We start from the raw sequence: 17,370 nt of genomic DNA, 5'->3' as shown, positions 1-17,370 counted from the left end.
TGATAGGGAAAGAAGAAACACAATACCTTGGGTTCCTAGTAGGAAGCGGGAAGGTGAGACCGTTGTTAAACAAGGTGGAGGTATTGCGAAAGTATCAAGCTCCTCGTACCAAGAAACAAGTGAGGGCTTTTGTGGGGCTAGCTAGTTATTATAGAAGGTTTGTACCTCACTTTGCAGACTTAGTAGTGCCTTTGATGGAGATGATAAAGGCGGGGGCTCCGACCAAGGTGAGATGGACGCTGGATGCGGAAAAGGTATTTTGAGCAGTGAAGGATGCACTATGCTTGCAGCCCCTACTATATGCACTGGATTTTAATAAACCTTTCCTGGTGCAGACTGACACATCAAATGTGGCTATTGGAGCAGTGTTGTTCCAGAGAGAAGGAGAAGAAGAGCGCCTTATAGCCTACATAAGTAGGAAAGTACACCCACCGGAATGGAATTACGCCACGATAAAGGAAGAGAGTTTGGCGATTAAGTGGGCTGTTGAAACACTCTGATATTATCTGTTAGGGTGGTGGTTCACGCTGATCACCAATCATGCGCATCTACACTGGCTACAGAGCATGAAGACGGACAATGCTAGACTGATGAGATGGGCCCTTAGTCTGCAACCATATTGTTTTAAGGTATAGCATCACCCAGGAACCCAGAATATAAGTGCAGATTTCTTCTTGAGACAATACGAGGAAGAAGAGGGGCTAGGGGAAACAGAAGGACCCCGGACAAGAGAGAAGGGGGGGGGGGGTGTAACAGGGAACAGGGTGGTCCCTTTAAGTCCAGAACCTTCCAGTCATGGCTGGCTGGTCAAGTAGGGGTTAAGGCTCAAGCCCTGCCAGCCAGTCAGGTGACAGGAAGAGGAAGGCCAGGACCCTACAGATGGCAAGTGGAGAGGGCCAAAGGGGCAGCTGGGAGGCGGACTCCTAATGACTACAGTGCGGCAGCTGCAGTTTCTGTCGGAAGACTACACCATGCCCTGAGCCATCCTCATGATCATCTAAAGTAAGCAGGCATGTTGACTCTCTTGTTTAATGTTAACACTGATGGTTTGGGTGAGGCTATTTGGGGAAGGAGGAGGCTTCATTGGGGGCCCGCTGCAGTGTGGGGACCCCAGCACCAGAAAGGGCTCAGTATTCAGGGGTGAGCTGACCCCAGCACCAGAGAGGGTGCAGTATTTAGGGGGTGAGTAGACCCTAGCACCACAGAGGGGCAGGAGCCTGAATGAGGTTTTTTTTGAGAGCTAGAGCTTGCGTGCGAACCCTGATTAGTTGGGGGGTTTTGACTGACAGGCCTAGCTAGAGAAAAAAAGGGGTAGGCCCACAGTGGCTGAGACCCCAACATAAAGAGGAATTTACAAATACCAGCTGCAGTGTAGGGGAGGAACGGAGCCACAGATAGCACCCCCTGGCATTGGGGCATAAAATGGGCAGCCTCCCACTTTAATTAACAACAATTAACTAACAACAAGGCATGGCAGGTGAGAAGGCGGGCAGTTGGCCCATAACAGGTGGATGGGGCCACTAGTAGACGGGCCCCGAGGAGGCCCCCCTGTTACACCATATCACTTAGGAGCCCCAGTAGTGGACCAGGACCCTGTTTCATAGTTTCATATTTGGTAGGGTCGGAAGGCACCTAAGCAGATCATCTAGTCCGACCCTCTGCCGTGGGCAGGAAAGGATGCTGGGGTCAAATGACCCCAGCTAGGTGTCTGTCTAGCCTCCTTTTGACGACCCCCAGGGTAGGGGTGAGCACCACTTCTCTTGGAAGTTGGTTTCAGCTCCTAGCCACCCTGACAGTGAAGTAGTGTCTCCTAATATCTAGCCTGAATCTACTTTCAGTCAACTTATGGCCATTGTTCCTTGTTACCCCCCAGTAGTGCTCAGGGGATCAGGGACTCTCCCACTGCCTGCTGGTCCCTATGGCAAGTTTATAGGCAGCCACCAGATCCCCTCTCAGCCTTCTTTTGTGGAGGCTGAACAGGTTCAGGTCCCGTAGCTTCTCCTCGTAGGGCCTGCCCTGCTGCCTGCTAATCGTGCGAGTGGCCCTCCTCTGGACCCTCTCAATGCTGGCCACATCCCTCCTGAAGTGCGGCGCCCAGAACTGGATGCAGTACTCCAACTGCGGCCTGACCAGTGTTGCATAGAGGGGAGGATCACCTCCTTGGACCTGCTCGTAATGCATCTATGGATGCATGACAAGGTGCAGTTAGCCTTCCTGACTGCGTCCCCACATTGGCGGCCCATGTTCATCTTGGAGTCTATAAATTATTCCAAGATCCTTTTCTGCCTCTGTACTGATGAGAAGGGAGTTCCCCAGCCTGTAGATATGCTGCTGGTTCTTCCTCCCCAGGTGCAACACCTTGCACTTGTCCATATTGAAACCCATCCTATTCTCATCCGCCCACCTCTGTAATCTGTTGAGATCTAGTTGTAGCCTGTCCCCCTCCTCCAGCTTGCCCACTTCTCCCCACATCTTAATGTCATCTGCGAACTTGAACAAGGTGCTTTTCACCCCCTCGTCCAAATTGCCGATGAAGATATTGAACAGTGCGGGCCTGGGGAGCCCCACTGCCCAAATGTCTCCAGGTCAAAAATGACCCGTCCACCACCATTCTCTGGGTGCAGCCCTCCAGCCAATTTGCAACCCATCTGACTGTGTAGGTGTCGACGCCACAGACACCAAATTTTTTAATGAGGTTGGGGCGAGAGACAGTGTCGAAGGCCTTCCTAAAGTCCAGGAAGACTACGTCCACCGTGACATCTGCGTCCAAGGCTTTTGTGACCTGGTCATAGAAGACCACCACGTTGGTTTGACAGGACCTGCCTCTAATGAACCTATGTTGATTGCCCCTAAGCATAAACTCCCCTGCTGGCCCCTTGCAGATGTGCTCCTGGATAATTTTCTCAAAGAGCTTCCCCAAGACCGAGGTAAGACTAATGGGCCTATAGTTTCCTGGGTCCTCTTTCCTCCCTTTTTTGAAAATGGGGACCACATTGGCCCTTTTCCAGTCATCAGGCACCTCACCAGAGCACCATGAATGCTTGCAAAGCTGTGCCAGGGGTCCTGCAATGACTTCTGCCAGTTCCCTAACCACCCTGGGGTGGAGATTGTCAGAACCTGCTGATTTGAACACATCTAGTCCCTCCAGAAGTTCCCTGACTAGGTCTGCACTGACCCTAGGCCTGGCTGTGCCTCCCCTGGGTCCGTCCAGTATCCCAGTGGGAGGGATGTCCCTGTCCCTGCTCAGAAAAATGGAAGCAAAGAGTCTGTTAAAGAGATTAGGTTTGTTGCCTGTTGCTACCAGCAGATTACCAAGCATGTCCTGCAGAGGCCCCACATTATTTGGTACCTTCTTTTTATCCCCTATGTATTTAAAAAAGGATTTCTTGTTATCTTTGATCCGGGTCGCTAGTCCCAGTTCCATCTCCACCTTAGCCTTCCTAATAGCCCCCTACAATCTCGAGCGAAGGAGGTATAATCCACCTTTGTGATGGCCCCTCCCTTCCATTGGGTGTATGCCTCCTTTTTAGCTTTGAGGCGTTCATGGATGCTTTTGGTGAGCCATGGGGGCTTTTGAGCACACTTGCCTCCTTTGATTCGCATGGGGATTGTCACACTTTGGGCTTGGAGGATTGTCTCCTTAAGGAACGACCACTCTTCTTGGACTCCCAACTCCCCTCCCCTCCAGGAACCCAGTGCCTCCCTGACTAGTCTCCTTACCTCATTGAAATCCGCCCTCCTGAAGTCCAGAGCTGCTGCCTTGCTGCAGGCCTTTAACACCCTGCGCTGGATGGTAAATTCCAGTAGGTGATGGTTGCTATTGCCCAGGTGGTTGAGCACCCACAGTCCCCTCACCAGACCGTGGCCAGGACTGGGTCCAACAAAGCATTTCCCCTGGTGGGATTGTGCACCTCCTGTGCTAGTTGGAGGTCCTGTAACTCGGCTAGGAACGTACATGAGCGGTCAGACCTGGCTGACTGGTCATCCCAGCAGATGTCCAGGTAGTTTAGGTCACCCATGATAACCATGTCCCTTGACTTAACTGCCTCTGCGAGCTGACCTGAGAATTCCTGGTCCAGCTCTTCACCCTGGTTGGGTGGCCTGTAGTAAACCCCCACCAGTAAGTCCCTTTCTCCCGACCCCTTTGTATTCTGACCCAGAGCACCTCAGTCTGCCCTACCTCAGACCCAGTGCTTTTTGCAGAGGATATGTATTGCTCTTTGACATAGAGCCCTACACCCCCACCATTGCTCCCTGTTCTGTCCCTCCTGTACAGCCTGTAGCCCTTCATGTTTACCACCCAGTCGTGCATTGGAGTCCACCAAGCTTCAGTGAGCCCCACTATGTCTGGGTTTGTGTTAGCTAGCAAGAGGGCAAGTTCCTCCTGCTTGTTCCCCATACTGCGAGCATTAGTGTAGAAGCATTTAAGGCCTCCTGAGGGTGTATGCACCTCCCCCACAATCCCTGGACTGTCTGGGCCCCTGTCTCTTACCTGGGTATTTCTTGTGCTCATCACCTGACTTGGCTGGGCTGTTCTTGTGGGTGTCTCTTGGTCTGGTGTTCTGTGGCTTCCTTGGTCATCCCCCGACGTGCCTAATTTAAAACCCACCGGAGGAGATCAGCCAACCTGGAAAAGAACACACACTTACCTTTGGGGGAGAGGTGAAGCCCATCCCACCCGAGCATGTCTCTTGTTCTGAAGTGAGGGTCATGGTCCAGAAAGCCGAAGCCCACCGCAAGACACCATTCCCGAAGCCGCAAGTTGACATCCCAGATGCAGGTCTCATAGCGTCTTCCACGCCCACTCACTGGAAGGATCGATGAGAAGACCACCTCTGCCCCTATCTCCTTCAGCTTGCCCCCCAGCACTTGGTAGTCCTTCATCAGGCAGTCTGGACTGCTCCTGGCTGCATCATTAGTACCCACATGGATTAGGACCATGGGGTAGTAATCAGTGGGCCGGATGAGGGCCGGGATTATCTCCACGTTCTGAATCCAAGCTCTGGGGAGACAGTAGATCTCGCATGTCATGGGATCCTGGCGACAGATGGGACTCTGTTCCTCTCAGGATAGAGTCACCTATGACAAGTACCCGGTGTCTCTTCCTCCGGGTCAATTTGCCTCCTTCAGCCCGTTCTGTGCATGGAGTGACCGCCTCGCCAGAGGTTTCCTCCTCACATTCCTCTTCCTCCAATGTCGCCAGGGCCTCGTACCTGTTCCCTAGCTGGACTGAGGGAGCTGGCACTGCACCACTGTGAGCAGCCCTGGCTCTGGATGGAACCTTCTGCCATTCTGCTGTGGAGGGCACCTCCTGGGGTTTTTCTTCCTTTGGTGCTTGGCCCCGAAGGGAAAGGAAATACCTGTCAATTTCATCCTCATAATGATCCCCCTCAGCCTGCTAACCTCCTCCTGGGGCTCCCTCACCTTCCCCTCCAGGGCCCTAAGATGGACACGTGCAGGATTGGTGTGGGGGCCCCCATTCCCTGCCCCCCCAGCCCCTCCGGGCACCCCCACAGGCCAGGGGGCAGGGTGACACCAGCCCCCCTGTGGGCTCTGTCTGGGTGGAGGCCTCAGAGAAACCCCGGGTAGGCGTTGCCCCCCAGGCAGGGGCCATACCAGCACTCATGTCCACACCATTTTTATTTATTGATATGGTGCTATCGCCTTTCCCTTACCGAAGACTTTCTCCTGGCCCCTCCTGCTTGCCCGCCTGTGCGAACACCAGCACGCCCTTACAGAGCGCGCCTGTTTGTGCGCTCTGTTCATGCGTGGCTCGGGAGCGCGGCTCCCTACCGGGTCAACTAAAAGCGATCCAGGGGGTTTCCAGATCTGTCTCAGTTGCGCTGACTCCCTCCGCCCCACTTACCTTAGAGGGGATCAGCTACTGCTGCCCCCACTGCTGCCTCCGCTGCTGTGTCTGCCTCCACTTCCGGTCAGGTAAGGGGGCACACGTGTGTGCAGGGACGCACGTATGCCCAGTTCCCTCCTCTCCTCTCTGCTCCTGGCTCCCAATACTGTTGTATTCAGTACTGTAGAAACACAAAACACAAAGATGGTGGCTGTCTCAAAAAGTTTACAATCAAAGTATAAAACAAGGGTCAGCAGATAGAGGGAGAGAGAGTCATGAATTATGGCATGTAGAAATGTACTTCACCTTTTCAAATTCTGGCTGAGCTTTTTTAAAAGGATCTGTGAAAGTTTGTGCTGTGAACTTGGAAGAAGAATATATTCCTTGATGTGGAGAGAAAATAGCAAGAGATGGTGTAGTTAATCTACCTCAGAGGTGCTAAATTCATGTTGGGCCCCAGGCCAGATCTGGACCCACAGGTCTTCTCATGGGCCAGATCTCGTGTGGAGCATGGGGCAGCTGGCAGCCATGGCTGCGGTTACAGCAGCAGCCACAACAGCAGCAGCAATGGGAGTGGGGCAAGCGGCTGTGAACCAGGCAGCCACTTGCTGTGACAGAGGCACACAAGCAGCAGGGAGCCAGGCACTGAAAAGTGACTGAAGACTGTATTGCACAGCCCTCACTTATCCCCCAGCTGGTGATGGACATGTCCTCTAGTGCCCTGGATTCTGCGACAGACCACATTCCCACCCCAGCCGTGACCTACTTAGCCCACCAGTAGCCTATCAGGCATAATAAAATATCTGGGTGGGCTGGATCTGGCTCACAGGCTATATGTTTGATACCTCTGGTCTGCATTGAGATAAACCAAGAGCATATTCATATCCATGAAAATAAACTGCAGTCTCTGCAAAACCAAAAAGTAGGACCTGCTTCTTCCAAGACCTATGCAGGAACTCTCCTCAGGCTGTAAGTTTGATCTGCCATTCATCCACAGTGTTTTTAGCCTTCCGTCCTCATTAATACTCTTATTTGCCTTCCAGAATTTTTCAGAGAAGCCCAAACAAAGGAGGCAACGCTGCAAAGACCCCAGCAAATTGGACATAAACTCACTCACAGGGGACGAGCGAGTACCTGTGGTACATACAGGTACAGGACGGAGGGTAAGCAAAAGCATTTTCTGTGCTTTGTCCTTGTTTTGACTTGAAACACTTAATCAGAGCTTCAGTTGGCCCAGGAAATATATTTAGTTCTGAGAAGTAGATAGAATTGCAATAAAATTTTGAAATACACACATTGATCTACACCAGGACCATCCAGCTTCTAAGTGGCTAGGGGCCGTATCCTGCACAGACTATACTAGTGTGGACCATGGGCCCCCTGGGCTTCACCCTGTGCAGGTGCTCCCCACTGCACTGTGCCATGTGGATGCTCCAGTTCCCACCCTCAGCTCTCTTTCTGCACTGCAGTGCACTGTGCAGGCACTTCAGGCTGCGGGCTCCCCCCAGCACCATGGGCTGTGTCATCCACCTCACCCCCTGGACAGGGGCAGGAAGTGGAAGCCAGAGGAGGGAAGGGGATTGCAGAGATTTGGGCTGCTGCTGCAGCCAGAGTGATAGGGTAGAGCAGCAGTTGGGCAGGAGCCTGGGGACCACAAATTAAATCCTCAAGGACTGCATGTGGCCTATGAACTGCCAGTTGGATAGCTGTGATCTACACCATTCTCAGAATAACATGTGCCAAGGGAGACGTAAATCTACTAAAAATATGCAACCGCCTCTACAGCAGTGGTTCTCAACCCTTTTAGACTCAGAGCACCCTTGTTAGGCTCAAGGCATCTTTCAGAAATGCTAGCTCTTAGCTTTCGCTCATTTTTTGACTAGAGATAAATAATAAAACAATTCTTTTGTTGCAAATAACTTACGAGGACCATGACAAATTAAGAATCATTGCTCAGCAGAGTACAGAAAGACTTCTAAATATGCACAGCCAAAACACACAGCTCCCACAACAGCAAAGCAATTCAGCCTCCAGCTTAAAACTCAAAGTTGTACCTTACCTGTGAATTCCTGGTATTATTTCACAAATTGCAATACTCTGATATGATGCAAATGTCTTTATTTTGTTCTTCATTTGAGAAGTGCAGGAACTGTATAACTTTCAGAGTCCTATGCAGAACAGTGCTGTATAAAGGCAATGGGTAGGTTTGAAAGTGTATTTGTTCACTTGTTTCAGGCATTTTTAAAAAATAGCCCAAAGTCAAGATCATTGGCTTTTCTTTTTTAGGGAAAACTCCTGTGTTAAAGAAGGAGAAAAAAATCTCACACAGTTTAGTTTTTTTATTAAGTCTTTATGGTGATTAGGGACCTTAATGGGACTTGCTCATAAAATTCCTTTGTAAAATAAACCCAAGGACTGACTAATGGTGGGTAGTAAGTTTTTAAAAATAATCACCTCAGATTGAAAATAAAATAGTGAATTAGATAGTGGAGCAGCTGTCATTGTGCTTCCCTGTGCAAAAGTTGCCATCTGATGGCTGTTGGAGGACCTGTGTGAAATGAATTGGTGATTTTGTCTAGTTCCTGACTAACCCTTCAAAAAGGCCACCATTATCACAACTTAGTTGTCTCACTGGCAGTAGTAACTAAGGGGCAGGGGAAAAAGGGTAGAAGCAAAAAATGGCCCATAGAGACTAAGTTGCCCTCCAGACAAGAGTTGAATCATATTGCTGGTGGCAGCAAGAGACCCTTGCAATCCAGCTCCTTTCATCACAAGAAAGGAGGTACTCTTATTTGCATTTACAGATAGGGAACCAAAGCATAAAGAGACTTGTCCAGGGTCACACAGTGAGTCACTGGTAGAGGAAACTGGGTTTTGGTTCCTGGCTGAGCCCTAGTTCCATGCCTAAGCTACAAAGTTTTCATTCCTCTCAATGACTAAATAGCGGCAGAATGGGGCTGTATGTCCCCCTAGATCCCATACAATATCTATGTGAGAGACCTGGATTGTTGAGCTACATCAAAATCAAAATAGCCAGACTGTAGATTGCTCTATAAGAGCAACCATTGCCACCAAGTGCCACTGAGTAGCAATACCAGCAACAAGCAGGAAGACAACTGCACCTAAGCTATGTGTATGCCTAGAAGTGTAATCATATTTCTTGTGTTATTTTGCATAACTCTTTCTGCAATAGAGGTCATCCTTTTACTGTTTTATAGTTAGGGGGAGCCATGGCACCAGCATTGAAGGAATTGCCAAGGTGGCTTGATGCACACTTGGAGTATGCTGTTGCAGCAGACTGGGCTGACATTGTTAAGCTTTCAGTAAGTTAGAGCTTTTGGAGAAATCTGTATCATATCATCTTCTCTTTCTCCTCTCCATCCCCACACCCTTTCTTCCAGTGAGGTTCTCTGAGTTGGAAGGCAAGATCTTCCAATCTTGGAGGGAGTATCTACAGGATTATATCTGATTGAGTGGTTGAGTGGCATCTCAGGGAGGACCTGAGCACTCTGCAAATAAGTGATGAGTAGACAGAAAAAGGAGAGGAATATTTAGAAGTAATTAAAAAGTGAAAGGATAAGTTTCAGTTAAATAACAAGAAAATCTGCCTAGCAGTGAGATGTTAAGAAGTTTGGGACATTTAGAAGTAGACAAAACACCAGACAGAGGAACAATTATATATGTGAGGTGTGGAGAGGGCTACTGGTACAAGAAATGTATAGGTGTGACCTAATGGATCAAATGATCAAAATTACCTCAGCCCAGCCTCTAAATCGATTCCTGTAAACTCTGTGTGCAAGTCCCTCATTTGCAGGTCTCAGTGCCTTAAAGTTTCAATGTAGCAGGGGAACCTCTCTCAAAATTTGTCGCCTATTTTTTCCTATCCCTAAAGTGAGTGACTACTCTAGTGAGCACAAGACTGACATGGGTGAGAGCTCCTAGTAGCTCATACCTCTCTTGGACAGAGATGGCAAAGACATTCATCTGATGTTTAGTTAGGGTCAGTCTGTTTGCACATGGCTTGTCCCTTGGACCTCTTTCTCTTACTCACCATCTTCTTGCTTGTAGAGTTGTGCATGATATTCATGCTGAACTAAGGGGGTGGGAGGAGATATTGGTCAGTCTGAAGGTTTGTCTGCTCTACAAGTTGCTTTTAATCGACACTGGAAAACAACAGATTATTCCATTTCCTCAAGAAATAGAGCACTGCATATCCAGAATGATGCTAGCTCCACCAGCCAGAGTAGTAAGCATCCAGTGCAGCCTCTGTCTTGCACAAGCCATTATGTTGACTTCAGATTTGATAGTTTTTTGTGTACATTTTTGACAGGCAGTTTCACTTATGCCTGCATGTTAGTATGCATCTTTAACACTTGCATGTTTGTTAGCATTTTCCCCCAAGCCCCATTGGTACCATGCTTTTTGTGAGTTCATATTAAGAATTATTACACTTGCATGCACACAGATGTTAAACTATTAAAAGGGAAGGAGCAAATGTTAGCACAAGTTGGTCTCTGTACCTGCAAAGTCCAGGTGTACATATATGCCTGTACAGATATTCACATGCACATTTGGAGGCAGAGTAGAAAAACTATGTTTTTGTGCAGTAGTTGTGGTATGTAAACTTTCAATATATTTTTATTCAGTTCACAGGACAAATGCATTGTATGAGCTCCTACAGATTAAGTCTCAAAGCAGAATGTTTCATATATGAAAATCCATTATTTCAAACCTATTTGCTATTTTAAACAATAAAAATCAGAACAATATAAGAGGAAGAGGAAGATATTAAAAAGTTTGTGATACTAATGGTGGATGACAGATGTCTATTACTACACTATAGATTTTACTTTTTTTCCTAATTTAAATAGATGCAGTCACAGCAGTGTGTTTGGTATTGTTGGGTGCGTACACACATCCTAATTTGACTTAAAATAAGGTAACTTAACTATGTCAACTAACTGCTAAGTCACATTGGAGCATACACGTGTACAGCTCCTTGACGTGGTAGCCATCTTATGAGCTAAGTCAACTTAACTAATGCAACCCAAAATCATACATCTTGGAGGTATGTTATCTTGTGCCACGTATGTGCGTATACTCTGACAGTTAAGTCGACTTAAAGAAATTAAGTTGGCTGAACTGTCAGAAAGTTAGTATCTGTGTACACATCCGTTATGTCTAGGTGTCCAAAAGAGCCTTAATGACCGTAAAGCTATAGTTCAAGCTATAAAGGGTGAGCACCATACAATATGCATGTATGCTATTTCCATGTGCATCTTTTGTAGGTTTGCTCTTATGTAAAGCTCTAAGTTGGCCTTAAAATTGAAAAAGTAAACTTTTTCTTCTAGTATTGAAGCCCCTGGATTGAGCTGCCTCTCATGAAGAATGTCAGTTCTCAGCATGAAAGTACATGCTCACAAAAAACAGAAATTTTACTCTCTGTGTTGGATGAAAAATATTTCTTCATCTCCCCAGGAGGTTTCTGACACTCTGGCTGCATCATACTAGGATGAGGGTGGGAGGGATGTTTTGCACTAGCAGCATCCCATTGATGACAATTCTTGATCCTCTCAAACCCATATTCAGAATCATACAGACAGGTGTTTGTATGTTAATACCATCAGCAACACAGATATAAGCATATGACAACAAGCTGAGCTTTCTTTGAGGTAATAACTCTTAGGTATTTTTGTTTTCTTTGTTTCATTTTCAGGGATTCATACCAGAAAGCAAGTTTAATCGTATCCTGACTGAACCTGTGCTCCGAGACACTGGGCCTCGCCGGAGAGGGAGGAGGCCCAGAAGTGAATTGATTAAAGCCCCTGGTGTTATAGCAGATTCTTCTTCAGGAATGGGACCATTATTCATGAATGGACTTATTGCTGGAATGGATGTAGTTGGACTTCAGAACATGAGAAACATGCAAAGCATCCCTTTAACTGGTCTGGTGGGGTTTCCTGCTGGATTTGCAGCAGTGTCTGCTGGTGAGGATGTCAAAAGCACTCTGAGTATGTTGCCTATGATGTTGCCAGGTATGGCTAGCGTACCACAAATGTTTGGTGTTGGAGGGCTTCTCAACCCACCAATGACAACTACTTGTACTTCAACTGCTCCAAGTTTGTTAACAAGCACAAAAAATGGTACATCAAATGCAGAAAAAGCTACTGAGGACAAACAGAGTAGCCAAAATGTGAAAAAAGAAACTCTTTCTGAAGACAAGCCTGGTCCTAGTTCATTTTCTGATCAGACAGAATCTGCAATAACAACCAGTAGTCCTGTAGCTTTTAATCCATTTCTTATACCAGGAATGTCCCCTGGACTGATCTATCCATCAATGTTTCTTTCACCCAGTATTGGCATGGCATTGCCAGGTATACAGCAAACCAGACTTTCTGAGGTGACAAACCTAGAAAGCCAGAAGCGGAAGAGGAAGAAAACTAAAGGGGAATCAGCAAATCCAGAACAAGAAACTGTTGTGCTCTCTGAAAAAGAAACAACAAACAGTCAAAACTGTATAGAGCAAACGCCACCTTTGTCAACAGAGAAAGAACATGATGTACCAGCGGAAGAGACGGAGTCAAGAGAAATTAATACAAATTAGAACTTTTGTTTCATTAAGAAAAAGATTGTGGCTTGTAAGTTTCTTATCCCATAAATATTTGTTACTTACCCTCTTGCCCCCACTTCACCTTCATAAAACCTGTGTTTCCATGAGTAAATATTATCTACCTAACTCCCTGTAAAAAAAACTATGGTGACATAACATATGTTAATAGTTGCAGGGTCTTGCCACTTTATTAGATAAACAGTGTTGTTTAGGTAGGACTGGAGGCATGGAATTTGTGTTCCGTTGTTTATCCCAGACAACAATAATAATTCCAGTACTTGGTTAGGCCTCCAAATTGCTCACTTATTTGAGAAGAAGAAGAAGCAAAAAGAGCAAAAGAAAGTCCTTATCTCTTGATCTAAATGCAGACAAGGGCATTCCTTTTTAGAGTGACTCTGAATGAAAAACCTTGTATTGGGGGGTAAAAAGCACAGTTATAATAAGTGCTACTAATGTGTATTTTTGGTTTAAAGTATTTCCCTATTTTACCCTCGTTACTAGAATAGTAGATAGACAGAAGTATATAACTAATGTTTGAAAATCCATATATTGATTTCTTTTTAAAAAAGCATAACTGGTAATGATATCATTTCTTTCCCTTGCCCTACAAAGTTTGGGAGAGAAACTACAACAAAAGAAAATATTACTTAGACATTATTCTATATTTTTTTAAAACCAACGTTTGGTTTTTTGTTAAGTGGAATTTCAATTGCCCTTTCCTTGTTCGTTACAAAAACTTTTTCAGCTTGAGCTGAGAAGGTTTTGCATATTTGCATGTCTTTTATTGCAGTTAATGCACCTATCGCTACCAGTTACTTCACCATTCTGCTAATATTTAGTTCTCATTTATGGCATTAAAAGAACTGTAAAGTTATTGTTTCAGCTATGAACAGGTCACTCTGATTTTAATGTTCCTGTATGAACACTGAGGCTCTGTTTTTTTCTTTTAACATTTAATGTTTCTCCTACCTCTCCCAGAAATAATGTCTTCAAAAAACAAGGGGGAGCGGGGAGCTGTAGACCAGCTTTACATTTTTGAATGTCTTTGAAAAGGACTGTTGAGGTTTTTCAAAGTGTGAGCTTATTCTCCTCCTTTTAGAGTTAGACTGTGAAGAGCATACTTCAGTTTCTTCTTTCCATTCCTCTCTATTTGCTGTTAAGCAGTGTTTCCTAGTACTCTTATTGGTAAATATTCCTGGAGTATGCATTTTAAATTAACAGTTTTTTTCATGCTATCAACCTCCCAAAGTTCTACTCTTGTTAGTTCTCTTTCTCCTCACTCCTATTTAATTTTTCTTTCACTTGGGCTTGTTCTTATTTGCAGCTCATGGTTTGTGACTTGAAATAAACATATAGTGGTGCAGCAATGAGATGGCAGACTATTTGAGGGTGTTGAAAGCATGCTAGTAATTTGTTTCACATTTGGTTGTCACTATTTACTGTATTTTTTACTTATTTTCTGTTACAGTTTTGCTAATTTATCTAATGGTCCAAATGTTTTGACATAACTATTTCAGTTTGCATTATTTATTTATGATGCTTTTTGTCATTGTCTTTTATACATTTGGGATTATAAATTATGTACGTGATAAAATTAGCATCTCAAAGAAGTCTGTTACCCATGGCCTAACAGCAAGCCACATTTATATCTTCAAGGAATTTATTCCCATGTTATTGGATTGGAAGCATTGTTTAAAAATATGTAACCAATCATAATGCAAAAAGAACCACAGAGAATTAAATCTTATTCTATTTAATAACACTTTTGTAGCATAGATACTGTATTGCTATTGACAGATTTCTTAGAAATGCTGCTATCGCTATTTAACTAACATTTGTTCAGTTTTGCCTCCAGTGGAAGCAGAAAGGTTTTTTTCAGCTGTCAAATCCAAAATCAATATAATTTATTTATGTAAAAAAATCACTTGATATATTTTTGAACCTTTTAAGTACTAACTTTCTTTTTATTCAGTAGAAGAACATGTATTTGCCCTAAATTCTTAAAATACACAAGCTATAAAACTTATATATCTTCAAAGCCTTACTGTGAATGGATATAGAAATCTCTGCAGAGTCCATTTCATGTATGGGATGGTTATTTTTCCAGGGTTTCACTCGTAAGGAACGGGATTGCAAATGAAATGTTTTTAACTAGCCAGCATGCTCTTTACTTGTTCTTACTTATCAAATGTGTATCTTAAATCTCTGGGTGTTTAGGCTTCTTTTTGACTGCTATTGTGTGTGGCCCTTTTTGCAATCTGATAGAGATACTCTGTGATTTATTTACACTATAAGGCATAAATTGCTTCTTATTACTTTCTGTCATACACAGAAAAGATGCCAAATTTTCACCAGTTTTCATTGGCACTCACACAAACATACATTCTTCACCAAATGTGCTAAAAAAAGTAATTGTCTGTGATCCTGAACATGGTTAAAAAGCAAAAGATTTAAAAGTCAGATTTTTATTTTTTTAATTTAGTGACTAGATTATGCTTATCTTTCAAACTTGGCAGAGCCTTGCTACAGATGTATATAAATTTTTCAGCAAATACATGTGAATGTTTAATTCACTTGACTCAGTGCTTAAACGTTACTTGCCTTTTTCTCAGCATGAACAATATCAAAAGCTATTGTATACATAACATCCCTCTCTCTAAGGTTGCTCCTCATGTGAGCCAAGGGGTTGTGCATTATTTACTTTGGGGGATGACAAATTGCAGTTGATCCACACATTTTTAAATAAACTGAACTAGTTTACCAGACTAAGACCTCAGCTGTATCCGTCAGCCTTTGCTGCTTTCAGTATAATTTTTCACACTTTAACTCCCCATGTTCTTGAAGAACTAATGTAATGGAGCAGTCTAAGTTACATGACAGGTTTAAATGCAACTAGCTCAGTGGCAACTGTGCTTAGGTTCTTCATTAAAAATAGTCAGTGGAAGGCTAGAAAACTATTGATAAAATCCAGGAGAACCAATAATAACCCTTGGCACTTATACAGCATCTTTCAACAGAAAAGGAGAGGGTATTTGGTATCTTTTACTGAGATCTTGAATGTCTCTATTTAAAACTTGTACCATGCTAGTAGGTGCCAAATAAATGCTTGAAATAATATTCAATCTAAGGATTGCATGCTTCAGAAAAATAGGTATCAATTCCATTTTACAAGTGGCTAAGTAGATAAACAGAAACATGCATCAAATGGAGTTTCACAGTACAACATTCACTTATCTTCATCTTTACAATTGTGACCCAGAGTAATTTCAGGTATCAGAAGCCAATTAGTCTAGGCATAAGAGGAACTGCAGCGTTTGTTACAGTGTTACATAAAGTGTACAGTATACTCTACTGAAGCGCATAGCTTCGAGCCTTAGAAGGGCTTTGCATTTACCTTAATTTAATATAAGCGTTCATGAAGAGTACAATGCTGTCAGTTTCAGCCTTGAAACTGACAAGCTCTTTTCATTTTCATTTCCCTTTCAATAATCAGTTTTGGGCTGCTATTAGAAGTCTTGAAAATGAGGGGAACTAGGCTGCAAACTGACTAGTTTAATAGCATCCCTGTGACACCTGCTTTCCTTTGGAGGTTTCCAGGACAGTTAAGTGGAGTACAGTTAGACTAGCGTCTGCAATCCCTTTAGGCTGAGGGGTTAAATTACTCAGTTTGTGTCAGAGGCAGGCAGTAGTACCCAGGTACTGGTGCACTTCTCCCTGCTGCAGCATGGAGAAATTGCCCACACCACTGCTTCTCCCATGGCAGGCCTAGGGAAAATGCCTGCTACTGAATGCCTGTTGCTGAAGCCCCCAACCATCAGATATTACTGAAGTCCACATCTGTGAGCCAGATCAAATGTCTCTGCAGGCTTGATGCAGCACCCATGCCATAAGTTGCCAACTCCTGAAGTAGACCATTACAATTATAGTTAGTACTCAGTTAAGGTTAGTTAACTGAAGTACAATTAAGTTACAAAGTAGATAGCAGAGCTAAAAGATGCTACTCACATGAGTATCTTATGCACTTAACTGATATGAAGATAACCAAAACTTGTTACAATGTAAACAGTAGGCAAAACCTTATGCCTGTTATTGTATTAGGGGTTTAGGTTGTAGCTGTGTTGGTCTAAGGACATAGGTAGACAAGGTTCCTTGGGTGAATTTGATATCTTTTATTAGACCAACCCAAATGGTTGGAGAATAGTTATTAAGCAAACTTTCGGGTTCAAAAACCCCTCGTCAGACTAAGGCTGAAGCTTCCTTAGCCTGACGAAGGGTTTTTGAACCCAAAAGCTTGCTTAATAACTATTCTCCAACCATTTGGGTTGGTCTAATAAAAGATATCAAATTCACCCAAGGAACCTTGTCTGTTATTGTATTATGCAGTTAAGTGAATTACAGCAGTGTTAGGGACATGGCCAAGCATCTGGAACAAAGCAAAGTGGCGACTTCCATTTTGCAGTCATGAATGTTCAACTGTCAGCATTAGCCACTTTTTTGTCTTCTCCCCCTGACCCTCCCCACCCCAGTCAGTGCCCAGGGCAGTTGCTCCTATTGTTCCCCCTCATTATGCCACTGGTGAATTATTTGCTTATACCATATACATGAAAGCAAGAAAACCAGTATGTTGCTGAGCCTCTGCTTTGTAGGTGGAGGTACAGTATCTGCAATCTGCTTCATATTATGCAGATTAGGTGTGAACCTTTGCTATTTCACAAGATGTTAATATGTGCATCTCAAACAAAGTTCAGGTGTTGCCCTGTCCAGAGCTTTCTTTAAATATATTTTGCAGTGCATAAGTACCATTGCTCCCCAAGTTAAAGCCTGAACCCTGCTCATAGAGAAGCAGGAACTTTACACATTTGTCTTTCATGGATATTATCAGGATTTATGTATATCTATCTCCATATTCACA

The 17,370-nt window shown here is 44.4% G+C and overlaps 1 protein-coding gene across 8 annotated transcripts in view; it reads left to right on the top strand.

The window, feature by feature from the left end:
• Window positions 1-15,223, top strand: part of CHD6 (chromodomain helicase DNA binding protein 6) — a 256,715-nt gene extending 241,492 nt beyond the window's left edge. For 7 of the 8 annotated variants that reach the window (XM_019500672.2, XM_059733283.1, XM_059733286.1 and 4 more), the window contains 3 exons: window positions 6,892-7,011; window positions 9,067-9,171; window positions 11,565-15,223. In XM_019500672.2, the coding sequence (XP_019356217.1) occupies window positions 6,892-7,011; window positions 9,067-9,171; window positions 11,565-12,452 (1,113 nt within the window). In that variant the 3' untranslated portion in view covers window positions 12,453-15,223. The remainder of the gene's footprint in view (window positions 1-6,891; window positions 7,012-9,066; window positions 9,172-11,564) is intronic. The other variant, XM_059733285.1, reaches the window with a different exon arrangement.
• The last annotated feature ends 2,147 nt before the right edge of the window (window positions 15,224-17,370 follow it).

The sequence above is a fragment of the Alligator mississippiensis genome, chromosome 9 (genome assembly GCF_030867095.1).
Source record: "Alligator mississippiensis isolate rAllMis1 chromosome 9, rAllMis1, whole genome shotgun sequence".
NCBI lineage: Eukaryota > Metazoa > Chordata > Crocodylia > Alligatoridae > Alligator > Alligator mississippiensis.
This window is presented reverse-complemented; position numbering and strand designations above follow the sequence as displayed.